The following is a 24,010-nucleotide window of genomic DNA, read 5'->3' as shown; positions in this document are numbered from 1 at the left end:
AAAGATTTTTTTTTTCTTTCTTTCATTCGAGGAAGGAAGTTCAAAAAGATCCATCTGCACACAAACAACACAATACTGCTCTATTGCGCAACTCCTGCTATTGAGTTGAGCGATGGTGGAGAATTTATACTGAACATGATTTTATTCTCTTGTGATGTTTGGAGAATGTTTCATCTTATTGTGAACACATATGTGAAGCCTGCAGAGGTCTCAATACTGACAATGCAAAGTTCAAACTCACGTCCTTGGTTGGAGTTTGAATTATAACAAATAGAAAAGTAATCTCCACTTTGTTGCTTTAGGGTCCATTTGTAAGAAACGGACAGAGGAAGAACCTCTGATTCATTTTATTTTCCTAAAACATCTTTTTTATTGTGCACTCAAGGGAATATCAATAAAACTGGAGGTTATTTATTTGAGTAATTCATAAGAACTGCTGTTTCTGCAAATTAACTCTCTGTATATTTACAATAAAACCAGATTTAATGTGCAATTGTTTTGAATTGTTGTGTGATAAGTACATATACTTACTGAATAAATGTAATTTGTAATAACAGCACCACACTTCTATTGTGCTGGAGTTTGGCAGTAGTAAAACACACATCTGGTGTTTGTCCACCTACAAACTGTATAACTGTGAACAGTTCTACAGTCCAAACCTCCAAATTAATAAATATACATTACAATTATTACAATTATTTAAAAGAAAAGCATCAAATCTTCACATTTATGAGGCTGGAACCAAAAGATATTTGGCATTTTTTGCATTAATAATAACAAAAAGTTTATTGAAATATTTTTCATTTTCCGATCAGATCGTTCAGTTCATGTGCAAGAAATGTGTATTTTTAAAGTAACTGAAGCTGTCAGATGAATGTAGAAAGTAGAAAGTGACACGAGAGGAAGATTCTGAAGTACAAGTACCTCACATTTGTACTTCAGTGAATACACTGCCTCGGCTTGGCCTTGAGATATGATCGACGTACCCGTCTCTGAGAGGACTTGTGCACGTCCTCCAACTCCTCTTCCTTGTCCTCCAACTCTTTCTGGTGCATCTGCTTCATCCTCTCCATCTCCATCTCAAAGCGCATGTGGACCTATGAGAGAAGAAGAAGAGGAAGAGGAAGAGGAAGAAGAAGAGGAGGAGGAGGAGGAGGAGGAGGAGCGAGAGATGAGCGACAGCAGCGAGTCAAAACGTGAATGTGTCTTGGCTGTGTGAAAGCACCTGTTGCTGCTGCTGTATTTTGGCGGTGAGCTCGGAGACTTCCTGCGCCCTCTCGCCGCTCTGACCCTCCAGGAGGCGGAGCTGCTTCTTGAGGTCGGGCAGCGAATCGGAGGCGAGGTCGACCGGCAGGCTGAGGTCACGGATCTGAGCGCACAACTCGTCCTTCTGCTTCTGCAGACGGTCCACCTCCGCCTTGCTCTCCTGCACACACACGCACGCACACACACACACACACACACACACACACACACACACACACACACACACACACACACACACACACATATAATACTGCATAATGAGCTCTTTTAATTTAGGTATTTTAAGTATGTTTTGATGCTAGTAATGGTGTACTTTTACTTCAGTAACAGAGTTAAAGATCTTTAAAGTTTTACTGTAATATCAGACTATCTGACAGTGAGTATTATGTGTTTTGTGTTTCTTTTACCTGCACTTGCTTTGTTGTGTTTCTTTCATCTTTTTCTATTATTTTTTATTTTTGGACAGTAGCTTAGGTTACATAGTATACATTCACGCCAGCATATATGGCGTCCAGATTTTCAAAATTAGGTAACTTTGTACAATTTGGGAGTGTCATGTGTTTCTTTCATCTTAATGTTTAAGATTTACTCTTCCTTGAATCTGACATTATTGTACATAAATATCCTGTATATTTCATCACTGTGGGTCTTTCTTCATCTTGTTTCTGCAGCGAGACGTCGGCTCTCTTCTGTATCTCATGAAGGATTTAACGACATTAAACTTTTTATTAGGCCATTAACATTTACGGTCCGCCGTACATCAAATATAAACGTTGACTCCACAAGCCTCTGACTCATTAATCTGCAATGTAATTTGCATCTATTCACTCGTGTGACCGCGCTTCATGAATCACTTGTGACATCTGTAATCTCCTCAATAGATAACGTGTTCTTTTTACCGTAAAGAGCACTGTTACATCATCATGTCATCATGGCTCGTCAAAACAAACTGACAACCCGTGTCGTTGGAAGCCTGAGACGTTGGAAGCCCGAGGTTTACTTCCTGGTTTTAGTTCACAGGTGAACACAAACACACCTGTAGGTTGCGGCGCAGGCCGTATATTTCGGCTCCCAGAGCCGTGCTTTCCTGACAGGCTTTGTCCTTCTGCTCTCTCTCAGTGTTGGCTTCCTCCAGAGCCTGAGTCAGCTCGCTGTCAAACCTGAGAGAGAAAAAGCAGAAAGATGTTTCAAAACGCTGCAGAGCTGCTTTCATTCAGCGGTTAAAGTAAACACTTTAATGTCGGAGATGGTCGACTGTATAAGTCTGTATAAGTCTATACACAGCAGTCAGATTTCATCAGAACTTCAGTTTTTACCTCCAGATGTTTGAGAAGAAAATGTTTCAATCTGCTGATTTCTGATTGAATTCTGCCTTTTTTTTTCAAATGTCCATAACTCGCTCCTTCGTCTTTCTAATATCAGGGTTATTATTAGTGCTGGGCAACTTAACGCGTTATTATCGCGTTAACGCATTAATTAATTAACGCCGACAAATATTTTAGCGCGCATTAACGCAGTTTTTTCTTCTTCTTATCACCGGAGTACTTTGAGTCTGAAGTATCACTTAAATGCAATACACACCGTTGATGTCAGCAAATCACCCAAACAAACGGTGGAGGGAGTCTTCATCAGACTACGTTGATGCAGCGTGTGGGAGAAGTATAGATAAACTAAAGACAAGCTAACAAATGCCACAGAGAAGTGGATAGATACAAACTGCAGGACGACTATCGTGGAAGATGTCGGTCTGAGGAACGTTCTTAGGATCAACGAATGACGGCACGTATGAGCCTCCCTCAAGACGCACCGTCACAAGAAGAACACACGAGTTGTATGAGAAGGAGAGGACTACAAAAACGTGCACCAGCTGTCGCTCTCACCGGAGACTACCGGACATCGCCGGGTAACCGTCATCACCTCCGAGTTACGGTGCATTATATTGATGAACAGTGGGAGCTGCGTTCAAATGCTCTGACTGTCATGAAAACAGAAGACAGACATTTTGATGAAACGTGCGCGGAACATTTTATTCATGTTCCACAGCAGTGGAATGTTTAAATAAAGTCAGTAACTGAGCACAGATAGTGAAGAAATATAACTGCTACTGTGTAAAGGAGTACTGCTGTTAAAAAGAACCTGATTTGTTTTAAGTGTTTCAAACCAAATGTTATTGTACTTTTGTTCATATAGCAGTACTTTTAAAATAAAAGTGAGCAATACACTACTTTTGAATTCATTATTGAACTTACTGAACGCATAACAATGAGATTAATCACGATTAAAAGTTTTAATCGTTGCCCAGCACTAGTTATTATATAACTGTATATAATGTAAATATAACGTTAAGTGGACCAGGTGGACACACACACACACACACACACACACACACACACACACACCTCCTCTGTTTGCGGTCCACCTCGTGCATGCGGCTCTGCAGGCTGTCGGTGAGGACTCGGGCGTCCTGGAGGTCAGAGGTCACGCGGCGACAGTGACGCTTCAGTTCCGTCGCGCTCCGTCTGGACTGTTCCAGCTGGGCCTGCAGAGAGGCCACCTACACACACACACACACACACACACACACACACACACACACACACACACATACACACACACACACACACACACACACACACACACACACACACACAGACTTACTACCTTCACACATTTAATCTCTCATCAGCATTGCCATGCACGTCGTCACAGCGTCCCGCCTCACCTTGGCGTCGAGCTGCTGTCGGCTCTGTCTCTCCGTCTCCAGTTTGTCCTCCGTCTGTTTGAGGCGTCTGCGGACGAATTCGACCTCCGTCTGGCAACACTCCAGCTGCATGGCCAGCTCACTCTCTGTGAGGGAAGACGGATGTTTAATTGGTCTGTTCTTTTAGCTTGAAAACCAGCAGTAGAGGAAGAAGTGTTCAGATCTTTGACTTGAATTAAAGTAGAAATACCACAGAATAGGAAAAAAGTCTTCAATTCAACATGGTGCTTCAGTATTATCAGCTAAATGTACCTCAAGTATCAAAAGTAAAAGTGCGGCTCATAGATATAATATTATTCTGTTTTTATCACCAACAAGTATTTTATTGTTGTAGTTCATCGACTTGGAGGCAATTTTAGATACTTTGTATACTACTGGGTACATTAGTAAGTGTCAGACGCTGTTGAAGATGATTAATTTCCACTAAAGTCGTTCAGAACTTCTTTGTTTGTGGAACAATCATTCTGTTTAATCAGCATCATGATGAGCCACACCTCTCAGATGTATGTCCTGTCAAAGGATCTCACAAATTTGTGAGCAGAATTTGAGAGGTATGTCCTTGCATGAGGCATATCTTTCTTACAAAATCATAATTTCTATATTTTCATAATAGCTGAGCCACAATCTGTGCTTGTAACCCTTGGCAACTGCAGAAGTATAATGGCCTGTAGTAAAAATATCAACAGATATGAGTGATCTTTATGTCCTCAGCTGCTAACTATGCAAAAACATTTCTGACAATGTGATGAAAAAAAGATCCTGTAACAAACTTCAAGTCATTATTATGAGGTATTAAGTCATTATTTTAAAATACTAAGTCATTATTTTAGATACTAAGTCATTATTTTAGACATTAAGTCATTATTTTAAGATACTAAGTCATTATTTTAAAATACTAAGTCATTATTTTAGATACTAAGTCATTATTTTAGATACCAAGTCATTATTTTAGACACTAAGTCATTATTTTAAGATACTAAGTCATCATTTTAGATACCAAGTCATTATTTTAGACACTAAGTCATTATTTTAAGATACTAAGTCATTATTTTAGATACCAAGTCATTATTTTAGACACTAAGTCATTATTTTAGATACTAAGTCATTATTTTAGATACCAAGTCATTATTTTAGACACTAAGTCATTATTTTAGATACTAAGTCATTATTTTAGATACCAAGTCATTATTTTAGACACTAAGTCATTATTTTAAGATACTAAGTCATTATTTTAGATACCAAGTCATTATTTTAGACACTAAGTCATTATTTTAGATACTAAGTCATTATTTTAGATACTGAGTCATTATTTTAGATACTAAGTCATTATTTTAGACACTAAGTCATTATTTTAGATACTAAGTCATTATTTTAGACACTAAGTCATTATTTTAGATACTAAGTCATTATTTTAGATACTGAGTCATTATTTTAGATACTAAGTCATTATTTTAGACACTAAGTCATTATTTTAGATACTAAGTCATTATTTTAGATACTAAGTCATTATTTTAGACACTAAGTCATTATTTTAAGATACTAAGTCATTATTTTAGATACCAAGTCATTATTTTAGACACTAAGTCATTATTTTAGATACTAAGTCATTATTTTAGATACTGAGTCATTATTTTAGATACCAAGTCATTATTTTAGACACTAAGTCATTATTGTGAGATACTAAGTCATTATTTTAGATACTAAGTCATTATTTTAGATACTAAGTCATTATTTTAGATACTGAGTCATTATTTTAGATACTACGTCATTATTTTAGATACTGAGTCATTATTTTAGATACTACGTCATTATTTTAGATACTGAGTCATTATTTTAGATACTACGTCATTATTTTAGATACTGAGTCATTATTTTAGACACTAAGTCATTATTTTAAGATACTATGTCATTATTTTAGATACTACGTCATTATTTTAGATACTGAGTCATTATTTTAGACACTAAGTCATTATTTTAAGATACTAAGTCATTATTTTAAAATACTAAGTCATTATTTTAGATACCAAGTCATTATTTTAGATACTAAGTCATTATTTTAGACATTAAGTCATTATTTTAAGATACTAAGTCATTATTTTAAAATACTAAGTCATTATTTTAGATACTAAGTCATTATTTTAGATACCAAGTCATTATTTTAGACACTAAGTCATTATTTTAAGATACTAAGTCATCATTTTAGATACCAAGTCATTATTTTAGACACTAAGTCATTATTTTAAGATACTAAGTCATTATTTTAGATACCAAGTCATTATTTTAGACACTAAGTCATTATTTTAGATACTAAGTCATTATTTTAGATACCAAGTCATTATTTTAGACACTAAGTCATTATTTTAGATACTAAGTCATTATTTTAGATACCAAGTCATTATTTTAGACACTAAGTCATTATTTTAGATACTAAGTCATTATTTTAGATACTGAGTCATTATTTTAGATACCAAGTCATTATTTTAGACACTAAGTCATTATTGTGAGATACTAAGTCATTATTTTAGATACTAAGTCATTATTTTAGATACTGAGTCATTATTTTAGATACTACGTCATTATTTTAGATACTGAGTCATTATTTTAGATACTGAGTCATTATTTTAGATACTACGTCATTATTTTAGATACTGAGTCATTATTTTAGACACTAAGTCATTATTTTAAGATACTAAGTCATTATTTTAGATACTACGTCATTATTTTAGATACTGAGTCATTATTTTAGATACTGAGTCATTATTTTAGATACTAAGTCATTATTTTAGATACTGAGTCATTATTTTAGATACTACGTCATTATTGTGAGATACTACGTTATTTTTTTGAGATAATAAGTCAATATTTTGAGTCAGTTATGATCTTATATTATCATCTTATATTTCTTTCTTTTACTGCCGCCATTGGTCTTGCGTACCTCCCTAACCCTTTGGAGCAGAGCCTCTTGGTCTTTACCTGTCGCTGGTCTTCTCTGACTCTCAGCAATCTGAACTTTCTGTTTCTCCTCCTCCAGCTGCTTCTCCAGAGTTTCCATGGTGACTCTACACTGGTCTAGACGAGCCTGACGTCGTGAGAGAAGAGAAGCAACACAATGAATCTCTAGAAGGTGACAACGTGTCCTAGAGTCTCTCCTCTGGGCTCGAGGTAATAGATTACTTTTCTACCTGCAGGTCTTTGTTGTCCCTGCTGAGTCGGATCCTCTCGGCCCTCTCCACATCCAGAGCCTGACCCACCGCATCGCCACGAAAACGCTCATCACTGAGCTCAGACGTCACGGCTGTGACCTACACACACACACAGACACACACGGGGATAACAACATGAGTGAGTGTGTGTGTGTGTGTGTGTGTGTGTGTGTGTGTGTGTGTGTGTGTGTGTGTGTGTGTGTATGTGTGTGAGTGTGAGCAGCACAAACCTTGGTCTCCAGGACGTCTGCGGTCTGTCTCAGCTCGTTCCTCTCCCTCTCTGATTTCTCCAGGCGTCGTCTCAGAGCCGATATCTCATCCTGACAAGAAAAAGAAGAAGAAAACACACTTTTATAAAATAGATTTTTCTGTGATTTCTTTCTATGTTTTATGATGTTTTAGTTTATTTCAATCTCTGTTTAATTATTTGTTTCACTCTCTTTGTGTTTTGAATGTGTTTTTATTGTAAAACATGTTGAAACTAAAGGTTCTATATAAATAAAATATTATTATTACTTCATGCACAATAACTTTTAATATCTTAGACAATATCACAAGTTGTTTTAAGTTTCTATAGTGATATGAAGCAGGTGGGTGAATTTATTTTTTAATCAATTTGCGTGCGTACGTGCGTGAGTGTGTGTGTGTGTGTGTGTGTGTGTGTGTGTGTGTGTGTACCTCTTTAGCTCGGAGCCGCTCGTTGTCCATGTTGACGTCGAGCTGAGGACGAATTCTGCAGAAAAGTTTCCACCAGCTCCACTTGGACACAACCCTGAGAGCCCGCAGGTTCCTCTGCAGACAGCTGACCGCCATCTGCTGCACCTGGAGACACAAACACACACACGTCGCAGATCTACTCATGATAACAATAAAATTAAGCCTTGAGTTTGTCAATTTCGGTAGAGACCTGTCAATCACCGTGTAGCCCCGCCCCTAAAGCATACCCTGCTTTATGGTCTGTTTGACTCTAAATGGACCATACTTTACTAAATGAACATCATGCTGTATTGAAGAAGACTTGAAACTAGAGATTGAGACCATAAACTCATGTTTACAATGTTTACTGAGGTAATAAATCAAGAGAGAAGTAGAGTCATTTTCTCATAGACTTCTATACAACCAGAGGAGTCGCCCCCTGATGGACACTAGAGAGAATGCAGCTTTGTCTTGCCGTCTGGTTCAGACAGATTAGAGCTCCACAGTGAGACACTAACCTTGAGTTTGCGGTACTTCTGACGGGCCAGATGTGCCATGCAGGCGGCCTGCATATGGATCAACCAGCCAGTGACCTGCTGGTCCCTCTGCTGCTCCAGGTAACGCAGCACACCTCGCTTCATGAACACCCGGCTGGCGCCCACAACGATGCTCTTTTTGTCCAGATCCAACTCCACCAGTAACTCCTCCACCGCCTGAGACACAGACAAAGGAAGTCATTCATTCAGAGTTGAAGATCGGAGATAAACGTGTTTGTGTGTGTGAGCTGCTGCGACGTGTGACGTCTGACGTCTGACCTTTCTCTCATCGTGGCTGACAAACATTGATGCGTAACGTTTCATGATGGGAGGCGACAGCGCCTGGAAGTGACACCTGAAGTCGCTCAGAGTCATGTGCTCTGGATAACCTGAGAGAAAGAAACACAGAGTTTATTACACTCAAACTTATTCTATAAAAGCAAGCTGGAACAAAAACATTATTTTCATTAATCTATGCGCAGTATAACTTTCTACTAGTATCACTTCTTATTCACTTTATATTTTTTAAAAGCTGACCCGTGCGGTGGAGCTGCAGGGCCGACATGATCTGAGTGGAATGAAGCTGGACTCTGAGCGCCGCCACATCAAAACCTCCACCGTCCGTCTTTAAACTCACACACTGAAGGAACACCGGCCGGGCTCGACGGATCAGGTTCACCAGAGAGTCCTGCAGGGTGAGAGAAGAAGAAGGAGGAGGAGAAGAAGAAGAAGAAGAGAGACTGAATCCAGATACTGTGTAAGTATTCTCAGCAGAAAACAGAAGCTCAGGCTGGACCAGTTCATGAAGTCTAAACTTCTGCTCCAACACTTTACGTTTATTCTGTTATTCTGCTGCTACATATAAACAGGTTATATGTTAAATCACTTAAATCTTACTCCATTAGCACCAGTTCTGATACACTGATTTTTATAAATGTGTGCTTCAAACATTGATTTTATTTGATATATTTCAATCTCCAGCAGCACCACCTACTGCCTGAAGTTTGACGGCGATGCTCTGGGAGTGTCTGCGTATGGCGGCCATTCCTCCGCTGAAGGTCTTCCTGATGATGCCGTTCCTCTGCAGAGAGCGCTGGCTGCCCCCCTCCAGACCCCCCAGACCTCGACACAGAGGGGGCAGAGAGATCTTCGGGGTGAACATGGCCTTCACCTCCGCTCTGAGGAGGACAGAGAGAGAAGAAGTAATCAGATTACAAAACTGCATTCACTTAAGTGTTCAATCCTGTAAATACTTGATAAAACGTTGTGTGTTCACTTATTTTGATATATTTATTAGCTCTATGTCGGTACTATTGTAGTAATCTATGAAGGCAAATCACTGTCAAAATTCGAGAGCGCAAATGAGATCCACGCGCACGCACAAATCAAACAGCCGTGCGCAGATTTTACTTTGACGAGTTTTGCTTTTACATCACTCCGCGAGCGAAATTCCCTGGGCGGACCCAGTCTCTACATCTAATTGGATGGAGAGACTGGGTCCGCCCACTTACTGTCAAAAAGAAAAACTGCGAGCGAGCGAGCAGAGTAAAGTCCCTCGCTTGCGCGAGAGGGAATTTTGCTCATGGAGTGATGTAAAAGCGCTCAACAAAGTAAAATACGTGCGCGGCTGTTTGATTTGCGCGCGTGCCTGAATCTCATTTGCGCTCTCGAATTTTGACAGTGATTTGCCTTCATAGTAATCTAATCCTGAGACTCGTAAACGTGTACTGTGATTTGTATTTTGTGTACCGAGACTCGTAAATGTGTACCGAGACTCGTAAGTGTACCAAGACTCGTAAATGTGTACCAAGACTCGTAAATGTGTACTGAGACTCGTAAGTTGGGTGACCGTGACCAGTGATATTTGTGTGTACACACACAAGTACACTGCAATAAGGAACTGCTAGTATCTAGTTCGGCATACTTTTAGTCATATCGGTTTAATAAAAATATTAATAAATATGGGCTAAACTTCTTGCTCCAAAATATAATTATGTTCTGTTGCAATAAAATTTCCTGATCAAAAGTATACAGAAGTACATCGGAGTCCATGTGTACCAGGTTTCCTGTAAACGGACTCACATGGTGGAGTTCTGCAGCACACAGATGGCGTTCAGAGCAGACGGGTTGTTCTGGATCAGACCGATCCATCCGGTCAGGTCGTAGCGGACCGGGTCACAGCCCATCAGGTGGTTCACCTCACACTGCAGCTGCTGCTCGCACTGACGCACTGCAGGGACACACACACATCCACGATATCATGAGCACGTAATTAAAACATGACACACAAACACACACACACACACACACACACACACACACACTGGGGGGGGGGGGGGGGGGGGGCGTTTAAATACCAGTGTTGCTGTAATACTGGCAGACTCTCTCCAGGGTGCTGTTCTCACTGGAGGATGGTGTCACCATCTCCTCATCGAGAACCCACAACAGACCTCTAGGGTCTCCATCTGCCGCCCGGACCTTTAACACACACACACACACACACACACACATATATAATTACCATAAAAATAGAAAGAAATAGCTGTTTTATCAAGCATTTAATGTGCTGGAGCTTTGAGGATTTCTGGCTCTGTTAGAATAGAAGAAAGAAACATTTTCACCATTTGTATCTTCTCCCAAACCATTTGTCAAACATAACCAAGTTGCCAAATATTTGTGGCAGAAAATCCCTGAAGCAAACTTCTCTTATGTGCAACCTGGAGGTTTTTTTTAACTACAATATATAAAGTCCTACTTTATATACTTTTCAATGGAAACAGAACCATCAGGACTAGAAGTAGAGAGAACTCAAACATGTCTTTAGTGCAGAATAACACAGTTACAATGACATAAAGCATTAAAAAGAAAAAAGAAACGCATCAGTTTCTCTGATTTGTTGTCACATGACTGTTGGTCTCAGATGAATCAATCATGACTTCATAGTTTCACTGAGGAGATCACAATTTAATGTTTTTAACACAATCTGATTAAAGTAAACGCTTTATTTAAATGAGAACATGAAGAATAAAATGTTTTTGATGAAATTAAATGCTATTTTATCAGACTAACGCTCATCTAGACACAGAGGAGACATTACACAACTGTTTCACTTCACAACGTATATGACTCCTCTTCCTCAGGTCTATGTGAGCTTTAAAGGAGGTGTAATAAAGAACGAGTTGTGTACCTGTGGAGGCGGCTGGTCGATAGCAGACACCACCTCAGCCGGACTGTTCTCTGGAATCTCCACCTCCACTGGGATCTTCTCCTGTGAACACACAACATATCGGTCATTATTATTCATCTAAAACTACATGATTGTGCAACTATTAATGTAAAGTGTTGTTGCCTTTTTCTGCCTTGATAACATTTAAAAAGAAGGAACACTGAATAGCAGACAATAATTCAAAATAATGTATGGAATCCCAAAGAGACCAAAAACAAAAATCAGGTTTGATTAAATTGATTTGATGATTAGAAATACTGGATGAATGTATCAAAGTAGGATTCAATCACAACAGGGCCTGATGATTCATTTTTCAAACCTAAATGTTTCCTGCCTCTCTGCAAAATATAACTACACATGACTGAGAAGAAATCATCTTTTCAAGGCCAGAAAATGTTCTCTGACGTGATCGTCAACAAAGAAATGAACCCATCAAACTCTTCTGGTACTATCTAGTTTCTGGTGAGCAGAATCCTTGATTCAAGCACTGGCAGAAAAAAAGCTAAAAAAAATAATGAATTGTGAAAGCTTGTACATTAAGGGAACTGTTTTTGCAAGTCGGTTTTGGTCTTTGCACCATCCACATTCATTGTCCTTGAAACTATTGAAAGCAACTTTAATGGTGGATATAAAAGTACAACTCTGGTAATTGCTAGTTCAAATTTCATCCAGTGCTACATGAAAAGTCAGAGGGTCGCTAAAGTAATTTGGGTCCAATCTATTCAAAGGTCTGTACAGAAACAACAAAGTTCTTTTTGCTGTTTGACGTGATCAGTTTTAGACTTGAAGGGAAATTATTCCATGTTTTACAGCAGCAGAATGGAGAAATGTGTTTTTATAGGGTTTGGTGGGTTTGATGCTGTCTGGTTTCTTGTGAGCACCAGAAGCCTTGAGGGCTTGGTAATCCGTTCACTGTCAGAAAAAAAGAAAAAGCTTTTGTACTTGTGGAGAACAAACTATCACTGGGGAAGTAGCCCACATTAGGAGTACATTAAGAACAAATGTCTATAAGCTACCTTATCTTCTAAGCACTTAATCAGTTTGCTTTTTGCATCTATGAGTTGTGTTGATTGGGACGGTATTAATGTGGACTCTAAACTACTTTAATGGTGGAACAAAAGGTACAAATCTCTTGGGACCAGGTATGTTACGATCTGTGTAAATGTACTTAATAGTACAAAGATGTACTGATGTACTATTTTTTTGAGTATGTGACTTTAGAAGACATCATTTTGTGATGCATTATTACCAGGCAAAAAACTGTGGGTCTGAAAAGTGAAGCTAATTCTAGTGATGGTGATAGGACAAAAACCAAGATGGTGACAGACAAAAACAAGATGGCGACGGACAAAAACAAAATGGTGATGGTAAGAAATTTAGGTGGCAACGAAAAAAAACAAGATGGCGACAGACGACAATAAGATGGCAAAGGACAAAAACAAGGCGGTGACAGAAAAAACAAGACGGCAACACAAAAACCAAGACGGCAACAGAAAAAACAAGATGGCGATGGACAAAAACAAGATGGCGACAGAAAAAAACAAGATGGCGACAGAAAAAAACAAGATGGCGACAGAAAAAAATAAGATGCATAGGGACAAAAACCAGGACCAAATTGCCAAACTTGAGGCACAAACCAATGGGTGACATTACAGTGACAATGTCAACTTCTTATGCTACGTTCAAGTTGGAACTGGAAAATTATCCAACCTCCTGCTAGAAAAAGTCCAACGGAACGGCATTAAAAGTTATTACTTTTTTTTGTCGTCTCACATCACAGAACAACGCCTGCGCACATTGTAAACCATCAACTAAAAGGAAACGTAAAGTATGTTTGGCTGAATTTAATTTATAAATAATACGTACTATCAAATACTAAAACCTGCTCTGCATGTAAATTGATGTCTGGAACGCAGCATATAATAGTCTATGATTATTACCCATTACACACATGAAACAACCAAACCATAACCATAAATCAGTGGTTGGTTTACCTGTGTGTATCTCTCCCGTGTGTGTGTGAAGGTGTGTGTGTGGTACTGCTCCAGCAGACGCTCCTGCAGGTAGTTGTGGCAGAGTTCGGACCAGCTGGCGGCTCGCTCCTCCGCAGAGTGTCTCGGGTTCCTGAGGCCCGGCGCGTCCACCACCATCACCGAGGCCAACGTTAGCTGAGGACTGCTCAGAGCCCTGAACACCAAACACACACAAACACACACATGTATGCATGTTAAAGAGGAGTGTGTGTACAGTGTATGTACTATGGAGGATACCAGCTGATGTCACTTTTTCACGTGACACATGATCACAAAAGTGACAAAACACAACAACAGGTGGCCGCTATGAGTCGAATACTGGAAGGACAACGAGTTCATGTTGACAAGAACAAACGGTACACAACAAATATCAACGTGACACATCAGACAGTCAGTCGGTGGAAATGTGGCCAAAAAATGTAGGTTCCTCAATAACAAATGTAGCATGAGAGCAAAAGAATAACCAGCAGTGAGAGAAATACTCAGATCTATTAGTTTAGGAGTAACTGAATGTGTTTTGAAGTGATGAAACACATCAATCCTCGTGTGAATATTGACATTTCACACCAAATGTATAAAAATCATCAATTAATGGTTGATAATGGCTCAAAACGTCATCTACTCTTTTAAATCAGCCAATTCTGAGATAGAGTCGTTTGGGATTAATCTACGTCATGAAATAAAAGAATGTTAACACCTCGCCTCTTCACATAGATCTATTTTCTAAATTATGCAGTGGATGGATTTAAGCTTAAAGTTACACTTTTAGTAAAAGTTGTAATACAACAAGTGTAGAAATATTCAGTTACAAGCAAAAGTCCTGCATTAAAAATGTTACTTTTGGATGTACAAAAGCATTAGCATCAAAATACACTTTAAATGTACACATTACATTTTACACATTACATTTTATACATTATGCAGAATAATATATATATTATATTATTGTATCGTGAATATTGATGCATTAATGTGTTCATCTTAATGTTGCAGCTGGTAAAGTTGGAGCTCATATCAATTTATTTTAATACTGCTGGGTAGTTTTTAAATAAATGTTTATCTTAACTGATAATAACTCATCATAATGTATTTGTTGATTATTATTAAAGATCCATTAAATTGTATTTCCCATTTGTTTCTTTTTATTGTAACTTGTCAATCAGACTGATGGTACGCACACATACAGTACATGTTTTGTCGTATGTGTACAGATTTTAAAGCCCTCCGGGGCAAATAAAATAAATTTAATTGAATTGTAAAGGTTATTGTATAATAAATGCACTTCATCAAATCAGGGTTGACCCATACCTGTTGATAAGCGACACTATGGAGGTGAAGAGTTCTTCATAGAGTCCAGCAGCCATCCCTTCGACACACTGAGCAGCCGTCAGTCTGGGACCTGCAGAGACCACAATGAAGACTTATGTCCAACATTTTGACTGAAACGTCTTCAGAACTATTGCATTGGTGGTCCATAACTTCTAAAGTATCATGATAGCACATTAGCATGTTAGCATTCAGTGTGTGTGTGTGTGTGTCTCACCCTCTTCTGACTCTGCAGCAGAGCTCCTCTCTCTGCTGCCCCCGGTGGCTCTCTGCAGCAGCTGTCGGAGGTGGTGCTTGAAGACGGCGGTGTGCAGATCTTCTCCCTCACACCCGAGGACGCCGCTGGCCACCTGAGAGCTGTCAAAGTTCACAAACTGTCTCCTACCCACTGAGCCGAGGGAAGAGAGAGAGCACATGCTAAGAGCACAGTGGTGGAGGAAGTACTCAAATACTTTACTGAAGTAAAAGTACTGCTACCACAAGAAATACATGTAAAAGTACTGCGTCCAAAATCCTACTTTCACAACATACACTTCCATCAACGTTAGAGCAGCATGTTACTGTTGTAGATGATTCTTTAACTACTTTATATACAGTTAGCTAGCTGTAGTGGTTCCCAACCTCGGGGTCAGGCCCCTCCAAAGGGTCACCAGGTAAATCTGAGGGGTCAAGAGATGCTACTACAAGGAACTTTCATTTAGTGTTGATTCTGGTGCCCTCTGTGGACTAAAGTGATAGTGTTTCTGAGCATCAGTCCCTTTAAAACTCTCATTTTATTGCAGCAGGGTCTGACAGTCTGACCCTCTCAGTCCTGGTTCAGGTTCTAATTGATTCATAATTTATCTCTTTGAGCATCAAACAGTTGTTAAAATTCAACAAGTGAGAAGTTTGGAGATGAAATGTCTTTTTGGTGAACCTAAAAAACAACTCTGAGACATCCTGAAGATGATAAAGAGTCCAAAATAGACACTGCTTTATGTAAGAGGAAGTCAACACAATTTAATATGTTTTAAGGTGAATTTTTTATTTGCAGAGTAATTATAGCTGCCAAAGAAAGGAAGTGGAGTAAAAAAATGGAAATACTCACACATTTTTGTTATTTCTGTATTTGTGTTTTTTGAGTTTGAGGTCTTAATAAATAATACTTAAGGATGTTTTTACTGAACTTCGAATGTTGCTTATTTAGTATTCAGATACTTCATGTTACATATAATTATTAAAGATTTAAAATGTGGTATTCAGGGGATTTAAAAAGCAAATGATGCATGAACAGATAAATAACTCCACGAGGATCCACCAGATAGAGGAAAGTCAAATCAATTAAAATATATGTTAAATGATTATAATAATAATGAGATGACAATAAACGTAGGAAAGGAAGAAAAAAATATAGTTAATAATTATTTACCTTATTAACAATTGATTTTTTTTCTTTGTAAATTCTTATTTTGTTGTTTTTTAACATTCATTTGTATTTCATTTTTATTAGGATAAATGTAATTTTTTAACCTTTTATTTATGAGGAAGAGCACCTATCTCAACTCAAATTTGTGTTTGTATTGCCGTCTATGTGAGGACCAATTTCAGTTTCCAAACCATCGTAGTGAGGACATCTCAGCCCTGTGAGGACATTGGGTCTAGTGTTAGGTCCTCGTAACACATTATGTGAATGCTGGTCCCCATCAGCACAGCAAGACTAACACGTGTGTGTGAGAGTGTGTGTATGTGCAGAGGATTAGTTAACAGTGTGCGTGAGGGAAGATGATGAAGCGGCGTTACCTTTACAGGCCCCGGCGGCTCCCAGATGGTAAATACCAGCCAGAACGTGCCATATCGCCTTCTGCTCGCCGGCTGAGAAGCTCAGCGTTTCCATCGCAACCAGCAGCTTGGTGAAGGCAACGGATGCACGCTGTTTCTCCTCAACCTAACAAACGACAAACAAGGGGGGGGAGGTCTGTCTCTGAAATCAATCGCTACATAAAGTGGAAGAACAGCTGAGTCACAGCTCATCTCCCATCACAGCCTCTTCAAGATGGCTCCTCTTCACCACATCACTTCACCTCTTCAAAAACACAAATTTTCTACTATTTGTATTCCCCCGGTGCTTCTCGCTCACACAAGCACCGCCATATAATCATTTGCCAATTCACGCAGATCTAGAGAAGTGTTTAAACGTTTGCACTGGATGTGAAGAACATAGTCAGCACATTTCCTGTCAGCAGAAGTGGGATCACGTCTTTGTTTTGCAAATTAGAAGCAAGTTTCATGTTCTGGAGTTTGGGTTTTGAGTCCTAAACAAGTAGCGTTGGTGTCACTCACTCAAACGGTCACTCATTAGTGGAGATTGGGGACCTCCTGAGGCAGATTAAAAGAATCATTCTGGTTATTTCTTGAGACTTTGGAAAGCTCTCTCCACACTGTTTCCACGGGGAGAATATTACTGAACTCAATGTGTAAATCAGTGGAATGCTTCTTTAACTCTTGTGTTTAGTTGAAACTAGTTTTACTTTCTTTTTGTTTCGGGGTCCAACTCTGTAACAATAATTGCAAAATTAAAATACATATTTTTCCTTTTCATCTCAAATTGTTAAAACACTAAATGTGTTGAAGTGCTGAAGTGATGACACTTCACATTTGATGAAGGGAACATTAGTTATGTTTATGGTGATTAAACATCCATCATCCATCCATCTATCCATCCATCTATCCATCTATCCATCAGTAGAGACACCACTACACACTTCTAATGGGTCATAATGATGTTTGAGAGGGAATATTTTATACATTGTTTTTAAAGAATAATCCTACTCCTTGAATTCAAACATGAACATTTTCAAAATCAAATCATGTTATAAGGAGAGGTCTTGAAGTGATAAAAAGATCTTAGTATGTTAAAAACCTCTTGAACCCTAACCTTATTCTTTAGGCCTCTGCTCAAAGATTGCATACCCATACTAAAAAGAGTGTATCTCTGCAACCACAAGGTGTATTTGAATACTTTTGGTGTTATAATAAAGGGAACACTTGTGATTTGAGATTTGTTCAGATGTCAGTATATATCTTATTGGTTAAGAGTAAACGAAGATGGCACACAGCACAAATTGAAAATGTTCAGATTCGCCTAAAAAGAAAAAGCACTTTCAGGATGATTATCTCTTTGGAATGATGTAGCTGAAGGTTTAAACCTCTCACAGATCATAGCATAATATGTGAACAGTCTCTCTGCAACGTCTGACTCTGATAAAGTGAAGCACAACAAAATTAGAGAGGTTTTAGTACAGAGAGTTCAGACGAGATCTCCAAAATGGTCAATTTTAATTTTCTCATGTACCAAACTATATATTTCACTTGTATATCACTAATGGTGTTCAATACATCCAAATACAGCAGTTTGGCTTTGTTTGAAGGCCAGAATCCTCTCTGAGCTCTCTCTGTGTCTCTGTGCCTAGTCAAGTTATTTTGGATTTCGGCCCTTCCCCCCCCATACGCAGAGCCCCATCTCAGCAACCCATTGGTCGATTTCAGTGATTGACACCTTTTTCGATGCGTTAGAGCCAATAGAATTGAGCTAGACCACGAGGGGCAAGATTGACAGCACTGTTAGCCAGTCAGAATCAACAACGTGGTGGCTTTCTCTTGAGCTATCGTGTGTGTACTGCATGAATTAGCATTAGCACAGCAGTAGAGCCAGAAATGTGGCGAGTGGTTTGCCTAGGGGGCGCTAGATGGATTTTGATATTTGGTAATATATTTAGTTTTGTTTGAGTTTTGTTTGGAGTGTGTACAAATGGCTTACATATCCTTGTAGCCCAGGTTCTGTTCTTTCATGTGGTATGCGACATCATTATATTCGTTTCTGATGGGTGCATTTTTTGCATTTTGCATGAGTGCATTTTTGCATGTTTAAGAGGTTTTAAAGAGTGACCAGGATCCTAAACACAATAAACCACAAAAAATATGGCTCTTACTGTACCTTAGTGGGATGAACAATCCCAAAAGAGTTGGACTCAGGAAGCTGATGCAGCTGGAGTTCCGTCCTAATGAAGGATTATCAACGAGAAAACATTCAGAACACTGTGAGGACTTCAGTACGATATGTGATGGAACAAATATTTAACATATGTATGACTGAGATTACCAGCGATGAACCAATACAACACTGTGAAAATAGTACAGGCAACAAAACTGAAGTATTATGTGTACAATGTACTTAAAGTATCAGCAGTAAAATGTCTCCTGTGACTGAAGCGTGAATGTTAGACCAGCATGTTTACTGTTGTAGATACTTTAACTACTTTATATACAGTCACAGAGTTTAGTCCAGTGGTTCCCAACATAGGGGTCGGGCCCTTTAAAGGGTCACCGGGTAAATCTGAGGGGTCGAGAGACGATTAATGAAGAGAAGAAGAAGAAACTAAGTTATGATACAATTTGTTTTTAGATTTTGGTACTTTTTGGTACTCTCTTATTTCTTATAAAAATATTGTATACTTTTTATGCCTTTTTGAATTAAAAACAGTCTCTTTAACAACTCGGATATCTGAAAATGGAAGGGATCACAAGCCAAATCGTTTGGGAACCACTGGTTTAACAATTTGTTGCATTGTAAAAGATTAATATATCTTTTTATGCAATGCATCAATCAGCAAAGTAACTAGTAACTATATCTGTCCAATAAATGTAGTGCAGTAAAAAGTACATGTAGTGGAGTAGAAGTATAAAGTAAGTGAATGCGTAAATGACCTCATCTCTGTGCTGACTCCTGCCAGCATCTGAGAGAAGACCAGGAAGTTACTCTCTCCTTGAGTCTTCTGACACACTTTCCATTTGTCCAACATCATCGTCTGGTGGAGAAGCAGCAGAGAGGAGGAACAGAAGAAGAAGAAGACATGAGTATCTTTGTATGTCACCATGTTTGACTCTGTTTAATGTGTTTGTGTGTTTCGTGCCTGGAGGTGTCCAGCGGCAGCCTGTCCGGCGTGGTTAAAGTCCAGAGAGAAGACCGTGGCGAATCGAGACGAAGCGTCGCTGTGCAGCGAGCTCACGCTGCCAAAAGACCTCAGGATGGTGAACATGGCCTGGACACGCTCCACTGGTGGGGGGGGGGGGGAAATCAACAGTCATAGTCTGACATAAATAAGCAGAAGCAAAAGCATGGATATAAAGCGCAGTCCCCTCCCATTACGGATTACTGAACGAGGCTACCGGGGCACTGGAACAGGGGCCAAAAGTGTCAGGGGCCCCCCAGGCCTTTACCTACAAAATGTCCCTCAAATAAAATCACAACCACAAAGAGACGCAAAACAACCACAAAGAGACAAAACAACCACAACGACACTACAAGGAGGTGTGAAGCAAATACAAAAGGAAACATAACGACTACAAAGAGACACAAAATGACTACAAAGAGATGCAAAACAGCTGCAAAGAGACACAAAACAACTACAAAGAGACACAAAATGACTACAAAGAGATGCAAAGCAGCTGCAAAGAGACACAAAACAACTATAAAAAGACACAAAATTACTAAAAAAGAGATACAAAACAACCAAAAAGAGACACAAAACGACTACAAAGAGACACAAAACAACAACAAAGAAAGGTCAAAACCACCACAGGACCAAGTTGGGTCCTTTTTGATCTGTACCCAGGGACCCAGGGACCCAGGGACCCAGGGACCCAGGGACCCAGGGACCCATTGACTCATAGTCCCCCCCCACCTTCCCCCCGGCCCCTTCAACTGCTGGACTCACCACTGATCTTCTCCCCCGTCGTCCCGGCCTGTCTGAGGAGAGCGAGGGTGAAGGCCTGGCAAGCGGTGGTCTTGCCGGTGCCGCTGCGTCCCACCGCACACACACTGTGGTCCCTCCTGGTGCCGACCATGGACACGTACACCCGTTTGACCAGAGCGGCCAGAGCAGGAGGAGCGTCCCACTCCGACTCTCCTCGCCGAGACTTTGGGGTCTGATGAAGATGAAGAAGAAGGTGAGCTTTTCATTTTTACAAAACATTACCTTTAGCTTCATCTGGTTCCATTGATAATCAACTTTTTCATTGAAGAATAAAGATAGTTCTCAAAATACAAGCAGTTGATGAAGTCTAGTGTTGGGAAACATATTTTGTATAGCAGTCTAGCCAGCTGATGTTTAAAAACAGCCATTTGTCAATGGGACTTCTGACCGTGGATCCTTCACCTTGCTGTGAGCCTGCAGCGGAGGCCACAGGTTCACCAGGTTGGGTCCCGCTTGTGTGAGCGGCATGTTGGCTTTAGCTCGACTGGTCAGATTGTGCAGAACTCCACATTCGTTGACACTCTGCAGGTCGCTCAGGTCCTCGCACAGGTCCAGTTCAGACGGGTTACACTGTGAAAGGAGAGGGAATCGCTGTGAGTACAGCAAAGTGTTAAACGACAGACAACAAGAACAAGAAAATAGATATCAGCTACCTTCTCGATCTCGTACTCTGTCACGTCGTGCAGTGACCCGTCTGTCTGCAGACGGACTCTCACTCGGCCTTCTGGGAGTTCAGGTGTGCCTTCGTCTGGCTTCAGCTGAGTGGCTGAAACAAGATCATACCAACCAATCAGAGACCAATAATCAAACTCTATCAACAACCACAGCTCCTGTTATTAATGCAGAGTGGTATTTAGATCCTTTACTTAAAGCTACTACGAGGAACTTTCATTCTGTGTTGATTCTGTCTCCCCCTGTGGACTAAAGTGGTAGTGCTTCTGAGCACTCTCATTCTACTGCAGCAGGATCTGATAGAAGATGTTCTAATACATGAATCAGTTTTAATTTTCTAGACCTCTAATATTTTAAATCATTTCATTCAATCAAACTTTATTGGTAAAGCAGCTTTCTTACAAGTTAGTGTAGTTCAAAGTGCTTCACAGATTTCAGACAAATGCACGAGAAACAATAAAATAATTGTCAAATTGTCAAAGGAATGTATTGAAATAGAATTAAAAGCTATAATAACAGTAATAGTACAATAAAATGATACAACTAAAATACAATAAAATAAGTAAAAATAAAATAACAGTAAAATAAAATACAAAAATAATGTTAAGAAAATGGTTATTAAAGTAAAAATATATAATGATGATGTACCCAAAAAATTTGATAGGACAAGTGTGGACAAAGACAAAAGACAAATGCAAACCTGAAGAGATGATTAATGGGAGGAAAGAAGATAAAGAAACAGAGTTCTGATCATTTATATTCATAGCCTGGACATTTCTTTAATATGTGTTAAATAGTGGAAGAATAATTTGACGTCTTTGGGCCCTCGAACAGACAGTCACAAGCATAAAACAGTGGTTTAATCTTCACCAGCTGTGTTTTAAAAGAGTCAAATATGTTTTTTTTATGTAAAATATTAATCTGAAAAGTAACTAGCTGTTATAAATACATTTTGTGCGCTTAAAACTACAATATAAAAAAAACACATTATTTGTGTCGTGACAGAAGTATAAAGCATCATGAAACGTGTGCACGTCTCTTAAAAGGTCAGAGGTTTTGTGAGGCTCTGATGGGTTCAGAGCAGCGAGGAGCTGGATGGATGTGAGGACGCTGGCTGGATTAAATGAGCAGATGATCCATCGGCTGGAGCAGCATCCGGAGACACATATTGACTCTGATATGTAACATGACGTGTAGGTGAACTAACAGATTACTACAGATTGTGAGTGGATTATCAGAGGACTCTCATTAATCCACTCACATTATATCTTACATGTTCACATCTTTTCTCCTCATTGCAGCACTAAAGACACCTGAACACGGATAAAAAACGACTCAGATGAAAATGTTTTCTTCTGTGTTTGTTTGTTTCAGGTTTCTAAGCAAGTTATATATTTTAATTGAGTTGTGAGTTTTATTCTGTATTTCAATTTAAAATTGTTCTTCAAATAATATTCTGAATGTACTTTACGATTGTTATGTAACGTTATGTCGGAAAGTCTGCTAGGGATGGTTACTTATTTACTGTAGTTACATTGTTACACTACGCTGTCGCGCCACACTGTCAAGCTTACGTTGTTGCGCAAAACACAGTGGCTAGTGATTTGCACACCCCCATTAATCAATCATGTAGGGTTTTCTCCTGGCGCTCAGGTTTATCCCAAACCAAAGAAAAAGATTTTTTTTGTGTGTGTGTTTATTGACTCACCGAGGGTGAACCCGTCCTTGTGGACGAACCAAACAGTTCCAGCTTCGTACCAAACATCTCTGACCTGATGGAGAAACAACAGAGATATTGATATGTGAGATATTAATTATAGTGTATTTACATGATAAATTATGTGAGTCTGGAGCATGACGCCGTAATTATTGACAAATGAAAATTCATTCCATCAGTTTAACTTAAATGATACTTTAAAGCCACTAAATTTAAATTTAGTAAATCAGTTTGTCTATATATTTGGTAAGCTATTAATAAAACTGTAATAAAGTCTGTAATAATTCCAGGACTTCATGTAAGAAACATCAGACGAACCTCCCTCCTGTCCGGCTCCGTCACACTCATGTCTGCTTGTCTCCCCTCCGGCTCCTGCCTCTCCTCCATCCCTTCCTCTTTCCTTTTCTCCTCTTTCCCTTTATCCACCTGCTGCACCTCCTCTCTCCTCTCCTTCTTCTTCTTGCTCCTCTCCGTCTTCACGTCCAGTGCTACTTCCTGTTTGGTTTCCCGCCTGTTTCCTAGGTCCGGTGAGTAACCGTGGCTCTGGGTCGAGGACCGCCCGTCCGACTGCTTGATGCTGATGTTGTTGTTGTTGTTGACGAGCTGCTCGGCCCGGAGCAACATCTCCGCCTCGAGGATCGGAGGAGTCTGATCCGGGAGGAGGAACTGCTGCACGAGGTCGTCACTCAGCTTGTTTGGCTGTAGCGTAATTTATTTTTATCATATATTTTATTTATATAATTTTTAATCAGAAACATCGGCAATCATCGTAAACCCAGAAA

At 39.4% G+C, this 24,010-nt stretch overlaps 1 protein-coding gene across 1 annotated transcript in view; it reads right to left on the bottom strand.

Moving 5' to 3' along the window:
- The window catches only part of LOC137868755 (unconventional myosin-XVIIIb-like), a 39,113-nt gene that overhangs the window by 13,418 nt on the left and 1,685 nt on the right, over positions 1–24,010 (bottom strand). Inside the window, exons 3-30 of the mRNA XM_068705649.1 lie at positions 23,547–23,927; positions 23,220–23,283; positions 21,493–21,605; positions 21,242–21,409; positions 20,801–21,011; positions 19,997–20,139; positions 19,791–19,891; positions 19,021–19,084; positions 16,827–16,971; positions 15,265–15,435; positions 15,030–15,120; positions 13,683–13,875; positions 11,650–11,730; positions 10,820–10,940; positions 10,545–10,692; positions 9,457–9,640; positions 9,000–9,150; positions 8,742–8,851; positions 8,445–8,639; positions 7,909–8,052; positions 7,461–7,550; positions 7,210–7,329; positions 7,001–7,106; positions 3,989–4,113; positions 3,666–3,820; positions 2,303–2,426; positions 1,226–1,426; positions 987–1,097 (exon numbers count right to left, since the gene is read on the bottom strand). Of these exons, the coding sequence (XP_068561750.1) occupies positions 987–1,097; positions 1,226–1,426; positions 2,303–2,426; positions 3,666–3,820; positions 3,989–4,113; positions 7,001–7,106; positions 7,210–7,329; positions 7,461–7,550; positions 7,909–8,052; positions 8,445–8,639; positions 8,742–8,851; positions 9,000–9,150; positions 9,457–9,640; positions 10,545–10,692; positions 10,820–10,940; positions 11,650–11,730; positions 13,683–13,875; positions 15,030–15,120; positions 15,265–15,435; positions 16,827–16,971; positions 19,021–19,084; positions 19,791–19,891; positions 19,997–20,139; positions 20,801–21,011; positions 21,242–21,409; positions 21,493–21,605; positions 23,220–23,283; positions 23,547–23,927 (4,011 nt within the window). The remainder of the gene's footprint in view (positions 1–986; positions 1,098–1,225; positions 1,427–2,302; positions 2,427–3,665; positions 3,821–3,988; positions 4,114–7,000; positions 7,107–7,209; positions 7,330–7,460; positions 7,551–7,908; positions 8,053–8,444; positions 8,640–8,741; positions 8,852–8,999; positions 9,151–9,456; positions 9,641–10,544; positions 10,693–10,819; positions 10,941–11,649; positions 11,731–13,682; positions 13,876–15,029; positions 15,121–15,264; positions 15,436–16,826; positions 16,972–19,020; positions 19,085–19,790; positions 19,892–19,996; positions 20,140–20,800; positions 21,012–21,241; positions 21,410–21,492; positions 21,606–23,219; positions 23,284–23,546; positions 23,928–24,010) is intronic.

This window comes from Cebidichthys violaceus, unplaced genomic scaffold (assembly GCF_023349555.1).
Source record: "Cebidichthys violaceus isolate CVI_PGR_0920_01 unplaced genomic scaffold, fCebVio1.0.p SCAF_12, whole genome shotgun sequence".
NCBI classification, from domain to species: Eukaryota; Metazoa; Chordata; class Actinopteri; order Perciformes; family Stichaeidae; genus Cebidichthys; species Cebidichthys violaceus.
The sequence above is the reverse complement of the archived record's forward strand: the minus strand, read 5'-3'. Positions and strand labels throughout refer to the sequence as shown.